Source organism: Giraffa tippelskirchi, chromosome 6, assembly GCF_054371585.1.
Source record: "Giraffa tippelskirchi isolate mGirTip1 chromosome 6, T2T-mGirTip1v1.2.pri, whole genome shotgun sequence".
NCBI classification, from domain to species: Eukaryota; Metazoa; Chordata; class Mammalia; order Artiodactyla; family Giraffidae; genus Giraffa; species Giraffa tippelskirchi.
Window position 1 is genome coordinate 160,679,431 of NC_137280.1, and position 14,415 is coordinate 160,693,845.

Here is a 14,415-nt window from a genome sequence, read left to right on the forward strand (position 1 = left end):
ATAAAGCAGAAATAGATGTTTTTCTGGAACTCTCTTGCTTTTTCGATGATCCACCAGATGTTGGCAGTTTGATCTCTGATTCCTCTTGCCTATTCTAAAACCAGCTTGAACCTCTGGAAGTTCATGGTTCATGTATTACTGAAACCTGGCTTGGAGAATTTTGAGCATTACTTTACTAGCGTGTGAGAGGAGTGCAATTGTACGGTATTTTGAGCATTCTTTGGCATTGCCTTTCTTTGGGATTGGAATGAAAAGTGACCTTTTCCAGTCCTGTGGCCACTGCTGAATTTCCAAGTTTGCTGGCATATTGAGTGCAGCACTTTCACAACATCATCTTTCAGGATTTGAAATAGCTCAACTGGAATTCCATCACCTCCACTAGCTTTGTTTGTAGGGATGCTTTCTAAGGCCCCCTTGACTTCACATTCCAGAATGTCTGGCTCTAGATGAGTGATCACACCATCGTCAGGAGACAGTAAAAAAGGTCATTGGAAGAGTGTACGTTTCTGTTGTGGAATGGTGATGAGCTGAATTCTGAAGTCTTTGATGAACATACAAATGGATTCCATGAAAGGTCAAACGTTTGGGTGCCTGCCAGTGTTATTCAAGAAAGGACTACAGAAGTGAGGCAAGACCTTTGTCATTCTTCCTCAGAGCAACTCCCCTCCTGCTCCAGAGGTGCCTGAAGATTGTTGGAAAGGTCCAAGAAGGGCTGGAGAAGTACTAAAAAGTCATGCCATGATCATTTTCCCACCTTAGATCTTCACCTGTGGACCAAGCAAAAACTGGGGTAGATAGGAGCTTTAATGGAGTGTGAGATGGAAGTTTTTGTTGATATAGATCTGGCCTTTACCTTCATAAAAAATGATAGGAAACTTTGAGATCTACACCCAACCTTGTCAAAGGGTAGTGCAAAGAAACCCTACAAAGCAGTAAAAGGAGAGAAGTGAAACAGCATCCTGTTCATAGTCCACTAAGTTCAGCCCACTCAGTAATTGATGACCTTAGTTTCATTTAGGCCTATGATCCATAGAAAATAGGCTACCTTTTGACATGTTGTACTAATTGGTACCTACTATGCAGCCTTTTGATCTTTTGTGTGCTTGAGTTTTTCACTTCTGCTGTTGAATCAGCTGGGAAAATGGAGGCTTCTTAGTGAGCCCTGGGATGCATGGTTATTCCTACATCCCTGAAGTTGTTTAAGAAATTGACTCACTGACATGGCTTTGTTGTATCAGTTTTTGAATTCATGTCCTATACCCCAAGTTGTCAAGACTGGAGTAAACAGTGCCAAGCTGGGGAAATGAGAGATGGATTAAGGTAATCAGAATATTATTATATCGAGTCTCATTTATAAATTAGAAGAGTTTTAAAAAGTACAGTGTGCTTTAATTATGTACTTGAAACATTTTCCCATACTGATCTGTGTAACATCAGCTTCTGAACACACTCAAGTTTAAATCTCTGTTATGAGCCCTAGGGGGTCTTCCTTTAACTTTTCTAGAAATAGGTGTATATTTTTTATACATATTTCATTTGGCAATAAGACATGCCACAATGAAGTTTATGATATTTTTTTACAATGTGGATAATACAAATTACTCTCTGACTATACATAAGAAAGCTGAAATATATATATATCTGTGTATATATATATCACAGGGAGTAAGATCTTTGATCTGCCTAGCTTTTAGATTATCTCTTGTGGTACCTGAGGCATTTTGAAGGATGGTCATCCTCTTTTCCTTTCACTTTGAATGCTTAATGGTACAGTTCATAAAGATACTTAACTTTCCTAATAACTGTCTGAGGTATTTATGGATATCTTCATATCTGTTCTGAACCTATATTAATTATTTTTACGGTTTCTATTTTCAATAAAGAGTAGCAAACGTTTACTAGCTTGCACGTACATGAAAGCTTCCTCTTATTGGCATGCTTTAACATCTTTCGTTAATATGATTAAATTTTCACGGGTTCCTTCTGTCTCCTACATTCCAGGATGTGTGGTGTAGGCTGCTTAGAGATGATGAGGTGTTGCTGTGTGCGTTAGTCTCCAAGGTGACCCTTTGGGGCCAAGTGTGACACGTGCTAAAGTGAGGGGAGGATTTTCCCAGTGGTCCCTTTCTTGCCTCACACCCCGGGTGCTCTTGAAGTTTGGGATGTTAGGTACAAGTTACATACAGTTGTACCTGCTGCACCCTCCTGATAAATGTTAGGATTTCAGCTGGGTCAGCCACAGAGAAGGACCTTCAAGTGGGTGTTGGAACAGAGTGAGTTTCCATTAGGTTCTGAAAACTAGAAGACTCTTGATGTTGGTTTAACATGAGGGTCAGAGAGTGAACAGTTCACCATCTGGTTAACAAGGTTAACGACAGGCTTCTTAGATGAAGTGATGGTAAGAATCACTGGTACGCTGAAGAAACCTGTGTTTAAGAGAACTTAGAATGCAAGATAAGATTATATTCATTGTTGTCGTTTATTCAAGTATTTACGGGGCACTTACCATGTGTCAACATTTGTGAGAAGCAGTGCAGGCACGATGATCATGGGACATGATCCCTGTTGTCTCACTGCTTCCTGTCTGTGCAGGAGAAGGCCCTTTAACGGCCAGTTATAAAAGTGAGTGAGTAGGCAGTATTCAAGATGCACACAGGATGTTATGGGGGAGTAAATTCTACTCGTACCAAAAGCCAGCAAGAATGATGGGAAATTGTAGAATGGTTCTGTGATGCCGTCCTGGGTCCAGGGACATACACGGGAGGGCATAACAGAACATGCCCGACTCCTAAAAACCTTCAAGTTCCTTTTCAAATTAGTCACCCTGCTTTCCTTCTGTAGGCAAACCAGCATTTCCCCAAATGCCCTGTTAACACCTGTTCAACTTTAATGTTTAACTACCGCACGCTGGGGACCTGCCACGCCGCACAAGTCCTTGTGCTGGGTGGGCCCGTGAACGGAGCTGGATGGCAAGGCACAAATGCCTGGGTGCTTTGAGCTGACATCTGGCCCTTCATTTTTAGGAAATGGGGACAAAAAAATGCTTAGCTGCCCAGCCAGTGAACTGCATGGGGAGGGGGCACTCCTTCCAGGAGAGGAGCGAGGCATGTGATTGACGTCAGGAGACTGATTTATGTCTTGTTTCCTCAGCCCTTGATCTGTGCTTCATGTTCAGTGAATGTCATTTTGAAAAAATGAAAATTGATCAAATGAGTGAAACATCTGTTCCCCTCATGTTGCACGTTTGAAACCACCATAGTACATATTTTACACATTTGGGTGGTTTGATATGTGTTCAAGTATATTACACTTAAGAACAGACTTCACAGAAATGGTTATTTCTACATCCAGTAAAGATGTATAGAGTCGTTATTAATATTCCAGGTTATGGCAATTCATCCATTATCATTAGCAAGGTTTCTATGGACAAATGTAAGTGCTAAAAAAAATCTCTGTAAAGTAATGGTGGTGGTGGTTTAGTCACTAAGTCATGTCCGACTCTTGCAATCCCGTGGACCGTACTTCACCAGGCTCCTCTGTCCATGGGATTCTCCAGGCAAGAATATTGGAGTGGGTTGCCATTTCCTTCTCCACTGTAAAGTAATACAAGTTTTTAAATTCAGGATTTCCCTATTTGGTTGGATTCTAAAACTTTGAAAATTGGTAGTCTAATCCATGGTGTTTGGAGTTTTTACTTGTCCAAAATATTCAGATAATCAGCACACCTAAATCATTATCTTTTTTGAGTAAATGTCATTAGACATTCCCTGGTGGCTCAGACGGTAAAGCGTCTGCCGGCAACGCGGGAGACTCGGCTTCGATCCCTGGGTCGGGAAGATCCCCTGGAGAAGGCAATGGCACCCCACTCCAGTACTCTTGCCTGGAGAATCCCATGGATGGAGGAGCCTGGCGGGCTACAGTCCATGGGGTTGCAAAGAGCTGGACACAGCACACACAGGCATGCACGGTGAATTTGAAAATTTGTGGTATTTTTTAAATAGTATATGACTGTCACTCTTAGCCTAAAAGTCTTCATCATGGGCCTTTGTTTTATAATGTGGGGGAAAGGACATATATTGATGAAATTGATACAAAATGAGGCAAGTGCTAATGACTCACTTCAAATGTCAGTATCTTTCTTTGAAAATTATTTTGCTAATAAAAAGTCACTTACACTGTTTGTTTATAGGTCTTCCTACCCCTGGGCTCGAATTTCACCTTACAGCTGGTGACTGTGATGCTTGTTGGTGGAAGTTTCTATGGCGTGCCCAAAATTCTCCAGGAAGCAAAATCCGCCATCCTTCCAGTTCCAGAGAAAGCTGCCAATTCTCAGGTAGTTGACACTGGGTGTGGTTCTCCCCCGGAACCACTAGAGGGCAGCTCTCACAGAAAGGACTAAGATTCTTAGAGTTTGATTCCTTAAATCTACGTAATCCTATGAATATCAAATTTCAGCATTATGGATACACTATATGAAAATAATTTGGCAAGTTTTGTCAGTAGGTGGAAAACCATATCTCCTTTTTTGCGTTTAACAAAGTCTGTATCTCGTAGAATGTAAGGTATAGAATTTTTACTTGAATGTAAGGTTTAGAATTTTCAAAATAACGGTCACCTAGAGTCAAAGCTTGTGTTTTCCTGATAATGAGTATTTCATATTGAGGCATATTAATGCTAAAAAACTAAAATTAGAATGAAGCATCAGTTAATATTTCAGACTTTCTCATTTACTGACTTTGTGAATATTTAATCTGTGGGGCTCTTTTTACTGTGGCAAGCTTGTGCAAACGTAGATGAATCCTGGTGGCACAGTTAGGTATTTGAATCTTCCGCCTAAGTTCATTTTAGGGAAAACTGTTCCCCAATCACTTCGTAATTCACAGGAGAACAGAGAATGCCTTGAGGGCTTTGCTTCCTGTGTAGGCCAGTTCTGTCAGTGTGGGAACGAGACGGGGCTGCTGTCTCTGGCTGTGGTAACGTACGTGCTTTATAAACCGTGAGAAGATACCAGCTCGTGTGCTGCTGGCTCAGGGGGGTGTTCCTTCAGCCTGACCAGGAAGTGGACATGGCGTCTGTCCGGATAGACACTCAAGGCAGGAGTGTTAAGATCTGGCCAGCGGCTTTTTAACAGGATCTGCGGCCATAAAGGGGATGGTCTTCGGGTTACTACCTCCTGGGCCGCTGCTTCCCAGGAAATGAATTTGCTTTGCCCCTAAAGTGGAACCCACGGCGTTAAAAATAACTGAGAGGAATGGTTTTTGTCTGCACCTCCTCTGTTCAAGAGGGAGGGAGAGTATAGCGTATAGTGCCTTGACGTTTTATCTTCTTTTGTTCGTGGGTCGTTATAACAAAGAGTCCTTTCAACCTGGACCATTCATTTGGTGTAGTGAACTCTTTTCTGCTCCTTGTCTCTGCTTGTTGTCACAACATTGTGTCACCGCAGAGGGCTAGGTCACGGCCGGTCAGTATATTCCTGTCCTTGGTGTATCCTTCTATGCTCCTTACCAGTATTTGTGTGTGTGTGTGCGTGCACACGTGTGATGTTGCTAGGATACTTTCAAGCAGCCTTTAACCATGTTGCAAGCATGAGCTGAGATATGACACAGATTTTGGCAGCCGCTAAGCAGAAGCCTCGCTGTAATAGGGAATCTAGACTGGTGTCAAACTGAAGTTGTGTTTTTCTTTTCTGTGGCTTCAGAAGCTGTCCTGTGGTGCTGTCTCACACTTTTCTGCTCCTCTCCGGTCCAATTTAAAATAGGGAGAATGAGTCTTAATATAGAACTGTTGATCCTATGGTATCCCAAATTTATAGATATTGGGACCAAAAGAGGTAAACTAAGTTGTCCAAATAACAGCGTGAAGCCAGAAATCTGGTTTTATTTCTCTTCTCTGACCAGCACTTATTTTAATGTATAAATCCCAAGGTACTCTGCGAAGGTTGACCCTGAAAATCAGATCTTACTTTATGTGGATGAAAAAAATCATTATTTTAAAAAATCTGATCCTGAAGGTTTCTGATCCCCCAAAAAAGGTATTAAATTGAATCAAAGGCTGAAAAAATCCTTGCTAGAAAATCTAGTTCATGGTGATCACTTCATGAATTTATTGTTATATCTCAGAAAGAAATCAAAGTTTAGTTTTAGACAAAACAGCTTCTATAAAGACCCATCAGTTCAGTCGCTCAGTCGTGTCTGACTCTTTGCAACTCCATGGACTGCAGCATGCCAGGACTCCCTGTCCATCACCGACTCCCGGAGTTTACTCAAACTCATGCCCATTGCATCGGTGATGCCATCCAACCATCTCATCCTCTGTTGCCCCCTTCTCCCGCCTTCAATCTTTCCCAGCATCAGGGTCTTTTCAAAGGAATCAGTTCTTCATATCAGGTGGCCAAAGTATTGCAGTTTCAGCTTCAGCATCAGTTCTTACATTGACTATTCAGGACTGATTTCCTTTAGGATGGACTGGTTGAATCTCCTTGCAGTCCAGGGGACTCTCAAGAGTCTTCTCCAACACCACAGTTCAAAAGCATCAATTCTTCGGCGGTCAGCTTTCTTTATAGTCCCATATAAAGACCCATAACAAGTCATTAAAATGCCATTTTTAATCTTTTAATTTAATCATAGTTACAGTTGTATTTTTAGATAGTGTTAATTCAGAGGTTTACATTTTGATAAAAAAACAAAGCTATAAACTATAATCAAAATTATAAATTGGATACACTTTCAAATTTCAGAAACCATTTCTTAAATACTACTCTTTAATCAAAAGTATTTTAGAGCAGAGAAATATACTGTGTAAACTAAGAGAAAGTTGACTTTTAACCCACTCCTGAGAAAACAGGAACTTTTAGAGAAAGAGAAAATATTCTAAGCATGTTTTCTCTCAGGTTGGGTTTGAATCTACTGCTTTTCCACTCACGGACATCACTGCCGGAACAAGCCAAGCTGTGATTTGTAGGAGAGGCACGTATGGCTCTCTCAAGGTTTCCTGGGCGGCTGGATACATTCCTGGGTCAGAAATCCCTCAATTCACTACTGTTGGCAACATGACCCCCAAAGCAGGTGAGTTGTGTCTTTTCTAGGATTTTATCTATAGAACATGGAAATGTATCATAGGCCACTAATTTTCTTGGATCCTCTTTACTCTGGACAATGTATGAGCTAGCTGTTTGCCTTCTCATACAGCCTTCTCATATTTAAGTGATCAGAATTGCCCTGAAATTAAAAAAGTCATACCTCACCTGAAAATAATGGTCATAAGTAGCCTGCTCTGTTCAAGCATGTTGTTGTTCAGTCGCTGTCACGTCCGACTCTTTGCTACCCCGTGGACTGTAGCTTGCCAGGCTCCTCTGTCCGTGGGATTTCCCAGGCGAGAATACTGGAGTGGGTTGTCATTTCCTACTCCAGAAGATCTTCTTGATCCGGGGTTTAAACCCACATCTCCTGCACAGCAGGGAGATTTCTTTACCACTGAGCCACCTAGGAAACCCCAGGTTTATACATGAGGAGTTTGTGAAAAGTAGCTCTGAAAAGCTGATGTGGCCCATGTGTGTGTTGTCTGTGTCAGTCGCTTAGTCGTGTCCAGCTCTTTGCAACCTCTTGGACTGCAGCCCGTGAGGCCCCTCTGTCCATGGGGTTCTCCAGGCAAGAATACTGGAGTGGGTTGCCATTTCCTTCTCCAGGGGATCTTCCTGATCCAGGGATTGAACCTGGGTCTCCTGCATTGAGGGCAGATTCTTTACCATCTGAGCTATCAGTTCAGTTCAGTCACTCAGGCGTGTCCGACTCTTTGCGACCCCGTGGACCACAGGACACCAGGCCTCCCTGTCCATCACCAACTCCCGGAGTTTATCCAAATTCATGTCCATTGAGTCAGTGATGCTATCCAACCATATCATCCTCTGTCGTCCCCTTCTCCTCCTGCCCTCAATCATTCCCAGCATCAGGGTCTTTTCAAATGTATCAGCTCTTCACATCAGGTTGCCAAAGTATTGGAGTTTCAGCTTCAACATCAGTCCTTCCAATGAATATTCAGGACTGATCTCCTTTAGGATGGACTGATTGGATCTCCTTGCAGTCCAAGGGACTCTCAAGACTCTTCTCCAACACCACAGTTCAAAAGCATCAATTCTTCGGTGCTCAGCTTTCTTAATAGTCCAGTTCTCACATCCATACATGACCACTGGAAAAACAATAGCCTTTTTGAGACGAACCTTTGTTGGCAAAGTAATGTCTCTGCTTTTTAATATGCTGTGTAGGTTAGTCATAGCTTTCCTTCCAAGGAGTAAGCGTCTTTTATTTCGTGGCTGCAGTCACCATCTGCAGTGATTTTGGAGCTCAAAAAAATAAAGTCAGCCACTGTTTCCACTGTTTCCCCATCTATTTCCCATGACGTGATGGGACTAGATGCCATGATCTTAGTTTTCTGAATATTGAGCTTTAAGCCAACTTTTTCACTCTCCTCTTTCACTTTCATCAAGAGGCTCTTTAGTTATTCTTCACTTTGTGCCATAAGGTTGGTGTCATCTGCATATCTGAGGTTATTGATATTTCTCCTGGCAATCTTGATTCCAGCTTGTGCTTCTTCCAGCCCAGTGTTTCTCATGATGTACTCTGCATATAAGTTAAATAAGCAGGGTGACAATACACAGCCTTGACATACTCCTTTTCCTATTTGGAAACAGTCTGTTGTTCCATGTCCAGTTCTAACTGTTGCTTCCTGACCTGCATACAGATTTCTCAAGAGGCAGGTCAGGTGGTCTGGTATTCCCGTCTCTTTCAGAATTTTCCACAGTTTATAGTGATCCACACAGTCAAAGGCTTTGGCATAGTCAATAAAGCAGAAGTAGATGTTTTTCTGGAACTCTTGTTTTTTCGATGATCCAGTGGATGTTGGCAGTTTTATCTCTGGTTCCTCTGCCTTTTCTAAAACCAGCTTGAACATCTGGAAGTTCATGGTTCATGAATTGCTGAAGCCTGGCTTGGAGAATTTTGAACATTACTAGCGTGTAAGATGAGTGCAATTGTGCGGTAGTTTGAGCATTCTTTGGCATTGCCTTTCTTTGGGATTGGAATGGAAACTGACCTTTTCCAGTCCTGTGGCCACTGCTGAGTTTTCTAAATTTTCTGGCATATTGAGTGCAGCACTTTCGTAGCATCATCTTTTAGGATTTGAAATAGCTCAACTGGAATCCATCACCTCCACTAGCTTTGTTTGTAGTGATGCTTCCTAAGGCCCACTTGACTTCACATTCCAGGATGTTTGGCTCTAGGTGAGTGATCACACCATCATGATTATCTGGGTCCTGAAGATCTTTTTTGTACAGTTCTTCTGTGTATTCTTGCCACCTCTTCTTAATATCTTCTGCTTCTGTTAGGTCCATACCATTTCTGTCCTTTATTGAGCCCATCTTTGCATGAGATGTTCCCTTGGTATCTCTAATTTTCTTGAAAAGATCACTAGTCTTTCCCATTCTATTGTTTTCCTCTATTTCTTCGCATTGATCGCTGAGGAAGGCTTTCTTATCTCTCCTTGTATTCTTTGGTACTCTGCATTCAAATGGGAATATCTTTCCTTTTCTCCTTTGCTTTTCGTGTCTCTTCTTTTCATAGCTATTTGTAAGGCCTCCTCAGACAGCCATTTTGCTTTTTTGCATTTCTTTTCCATGGGGACGGTCTTGATCCCTGTCTCCTGTACAATGTCACGAACCTCCATCTATAGTTCATCAGGCACTCTGTCTATCAGATCTAGTCCCTTAAATCTATTTCTCACTTCCACTGTATAATCATAAGGGATTTGATTTAGGTCATACCTGACTGGTCTATTGGTTTTCCCTACTTTCTTCAATTTAATCTGAGCTATAGGGTAGTCCCAATACAATAATCAAAAAAGACACACTTTTATATCCATGTATGTATTCAAGTGAATATTTCTGGCAGTAAAGCAACTGTTACTTTATCTAATTTATTTTTTAGTTATACCAGTAGTTCTGTGAGGGTCAGTGACATGCCAGTATTGGATGGTTTGACCTCTACCTTGTAGAATAGACAGGATTGAAAGCAAGGTTTATGTGGTCTACGGAGCTTCCTCTAAATTTATTTACCCCCTGCCCCCACCACTGACTTTTTAAATGTTTTACCTTTTGTAGACCATCATAGAATTTTGGAAAAGGAAAAATTTCACTATATTGTTAAGAGTTGAATCCCAATTTAAGAACTCAGAGAAATGAAACCCTGCTTCCCTTTTGATGTTCCCTGTCAGGGAGGCTTTCCTTTTCCCATGGAGAAGAAAGTAAAAGAATCTTGCTTTGGACACACCCAAGCCCCGGGCGGCTGGAGGCCTTTGTCGTTCACCTCTCTGGAGTGCAGAGCAGTGTCCCCGGTGGGGCTCAGCTTCGGTAAGTCCCTCTTGATTTTCAGCCAAGAAAATCCCTGAGGGATAAGCTGGAATTTACTCATTCAAACAAAACAGAAGGATTTCTCTCCTTGAAGCAGAGGCAAAACCAGTTTTAGTTCAGCGCAACACATGGCCTGCGTGCCAAAGATGCCACACCACACACTGCTTGCATGAAGAGAGGTTATCATGACCGCTAACTCCAGAAAGTTGGTTTGGGTGCCATCTCCAATAAGAACCGTGACGGCAAAGCCATCTGTTTTAAAAGGGAACTGTCTGCTGTAAAGGTAGCCCAAAATACCTGGTTTTCCTTAGAGACAAAGAGTAAGAATAAGAAATCATAGTAGGATAATACTGTGACTTTTGAGTTAAATTTATACCTGTCTAGTTGCAGGTAAATACGTCCTGGCCAAAAGCAGTTGACTTTTCTCATACGTGGGATGGGCTTGATCCAGGACAGCAGAGAAGAGATCTTAGAGCCAGACTCCTGGGTTTAATCCTGCCTCTGTCACTTACTTTCTGTGTGACTTTGGGAAAGTTACATGATCTTCCTGTTCTTTAGTTTACTTATTTGGAAACTGGGAAAAGTGTGTGGGCAAAACCAATACATGTTCAAGTATATTTGTGTACACGTGTATGTATGGGAGATATTGGTTGGTATAATTCAGTATGGCTTTTGATTTAACATATGCCAATCCAAAAGTGGACACAGCGTATTTTAGGTTAACAAATTCAGTTGTCTTTAATGATAAAGTAATAGCTAGTAGTTTGATTTTTAATTTATTTTATTGAAGTATAATTGACTTACAATGTTGTGTTAATTTCTGCTGTATAGCAAAGTAATTCAGGCTAACAGTTTTATAGTGCTTACCCTAGACCAGGCATTGTCTCTATATATATGTATATGTATGTATATTCGTTTACTCCTACTGTTTATGATAACCATATGACATAGATACTATTGTTAGTCCCATTTTTTAGATAAAGAAAACGAGTCACAGATAGATTGTATAATGGGCCCAGTGTCACACAGATAATAAAAGTGATGGCTCTGAGTTGTCCTCCCTGAATGCATTTCAATTTAGATGAAAAAGAAATCTGTTAGCCAGAGAAATTTATGTCTGTGGTCTGGTTTAGGCTGATGGGCTACCAGTGTTACTTCTGACATAACGGGTTAACTCACAACAGAATTCCATGAAGTGAAGTGAAAGTCACTCAGTCGTGTCTCACTCTTTGCGACCCCATGGACTCTATAGTCCGTGGAATTCTCCAGGCTGGAATACTGGAGTGGGTAGCCTTTCCCTTCTCCAGGGGATCTTCCCAACCCAGGGATCAAACCCAGGTCTCCCACATTACAGGCGGGTTATTTACCAGCTGAGCCACAAGGGAAGCCCACAGAATTCCATATGAAAACACCAAGAACAGATCAGTATCAATCATGGATGATTCTTCCAATTCATAAGATTTTAGCAACATTTGTGTGAGAGAATAGTCCCATTACGGGCCAGTTGAAACCAGCAAGGATTTTTGTATCTAGGAGGGGCAACTGTTCCTGCCTGGTAGATCGGAAATCTGACGGACACCCAGACTGTGAGACTTTGATTTTTGTTCCCTGTGTGCTCGTCGTGAGAGAGAACCTGCCATTTCAGATCCTTCAAAGAGCTGCTGTGGGGTGATTGGAGAAACAGACCAAAGACCTCTGAGCGCCTCACTATGCTAACACTTGTTAGGTCCTGTCACCTGCCATTGCAGCTCCTGTTGGTTCATTTCTTGTGCTCTGGTATATTCATCAAAAGGTAGGTAAGGTTTTACGGAATTTGAAAGGGTGTGTCATTTTTAAGATGCCCTCATGAGCAGCACCTTCCACGTGTGGAAGACGACTCTCTGCAAGTGGTAGCCCTGTTTTTTTCATCAGGTCTCTCATGGTTTAATTTTTTTTTTCCAGGTCAGATTTCACTGTTGCTGAAATTGAACCAATGGGGATCTTTCAATTTTCCCCCAGTTCAAGAAATATCATCGTGTCGGAGGATACACAGATGATCAGATTACATGTACAAAGACTGTTTGGGTTCCACGGGGAGCTTATTAAAGTTTCCTATCAGACAACTGCAGGGAGGGCAAAGCCCCTGGAAGACTTTGAGCCTGTTCAGAACGGGGAGCTGCTTTTCCAAAAATTCCAAGCTGAGGTTGATTTTGAAATAATTATTGTTGATGATGAGCTTCCTGAGATAGAAGAAATTTTTTACATTAATCTAACTTCAGTGGAAATTAAAGGATTGCCGAAATTTGATGCTAATTGGAGACCACGCCTGAATCGAGATTTCAGCGTGGCAGTCATCACAATATTGGATAATGATGACCTGGCAGGAACGGATGCTTCTTTCCCCAAGACAGCTGTGACCACAGCAGTGGACACAGCTCTTCCTCTGGAAACTGACTCTGCCACCAGGCACCCTGACACAACCGAGATTACTGCCATTCCACAGCCCACTGAAGTGGTCGCCGGGGTCACGGAGGTGTCTGGCGTACCTCCAGTCCTTGAGAACCTTGTCACCCTTGCTGGGGCCTCTGCCATGTCTGAGAAGCCTAATGTGGCCACTGTAACTACAGATACCTCTGTTCATGGAATATTTAGTCTTGGACCCCCTGTTGTTTATGTCAAAGAGGAAATGGAGAATGGCACGTTGAACACTGCAGAGGTTCTTGTCCGGAGAACTGGCGGGTCTACTGGCAATGTCAGTGTAACAGTTAGAACTTTCGGTGAAAGATCTGCTCAGAAGGAACCAAACGCATTGCTCTTTCCTGACAGCCGTGAGATTTCCAACCTAACATGGGCAACTGAAGAAGAAGATTTTGGAGCGCAGACTGTCATCCTTGCGTTTGTAGATGGAGAAAGAGAACGTAAAGTGTCGATTCCAATTCTGGATGATGGTGACCCTGAGGGACAAGAATTCTTCTACGTGTTTCTCACAGACCCGCAAGGGGGAGCACAGATTGTGAAGGGAGAGGATGACGCTGGCTTTGCAGCTTTTGCCATGATCATTATTACAGGTATATATTTGGAGCACTGGAGTTAAACATGTGCCTTTGTGGTACAGAATTTGTAATAAGATTGTTCTAGCTTAAATTTAATTTAAGAAGGTGAATTACTTGAATCACTCATATTGAATCATTAAAACTTTGTTTTCCGGTGGCATGAAATCCTAACAGAAACTCATCATGTTGTTCTGAGATGCCAGCTAGAGTTTAATGCACTGTAAATGTCACTTAGCTCAGAGCTAACTAAACATTCTATACAGCTGTACTTCCACAATATACAGAAACCCTTAAAAAACATAAGTTCATGTATGTCTTCTGGAAAATAACCTAATTTAATCACCCCAACATAATTGCCTGTCCTGTTTTGAAACCTCATTCTGAATTTCCCAACCACTTTTATTAATCCATTGCAAAGTCTAAGATGTCATTGTCAGAAAATTCTTTATATCTGTTGGGAAATAGATTACAACTATTCCCTTTGTTCTGCTTTTGAACCAATGTAGTTTATATAACTTTTGTACTATTGGGAATGTGTGTGTGTGTGTATATGTGCATGTTTGAAAATTTTTTAGTGATGATTTGCAATTTTCCTCTGAAATCATACTGTATTTCTTTAAGTGGATTAGCTCAACTTGTCAATACCTTATGCTAATTAGAGTATTGACAAGGCTATCTCATGATTCTTACCTGGTCTACCCTTTTATATAAACAGTAATAAGTTTTACACAGTGTTTTAGAGTTTCAGATAACACTATAATAAAACAGTATAGTGGAAAGAAAATTAAAAATCATGAAGTATTTAATTTTGACTTAGCTCAACCATTAATTCAGAGGCCCTGGTTAAATCATTTAGTGTCTATGCTTTATGTTTCTTTTTTTTTAAAAAAAGGACATGTTTAGAATAAACATGTTTATATTCCACTTTCAGGATTTGGTGTTTCTTAGAATTTTATTTTAGCCATTCAGTTATAATTCAGTCCT

At 41.4% G+C, this 14,415-nt stretch overlaps 1 protein-coding gene across 1 annotated transcript in view; it reads left to right on the plus strand.

Moving 5' to 3' along the window:
- ADGRV1 (adhesion G protein-coupled receptor V1) overlaps positions 1–14,415 on the plus strand; it is a 537,185-nt gene that overhangs the window by 194,980 nt on the left and 327,790 nt on the right. Inside the window, exons 71-74 of the mRNA XM_081504948.1 lie at positions 4,190–4,333; positions 6,890–7,064; positions 10,264–10,399; positions 12,341–13,446. Coding sequence (XP_081361074.1) covers positions 4,190–4,333; positions 6,890–7,064; positions 10,264–10,399; positions 12,341–13,446 — 1,561 coding nt within the window. The remainder of the gene's footprint in view (positions 1–4,189; positions 4,334–6,889; positions 7,065–10,263; positions 10,400–12,340; positions 13,447–14,415) is intronic.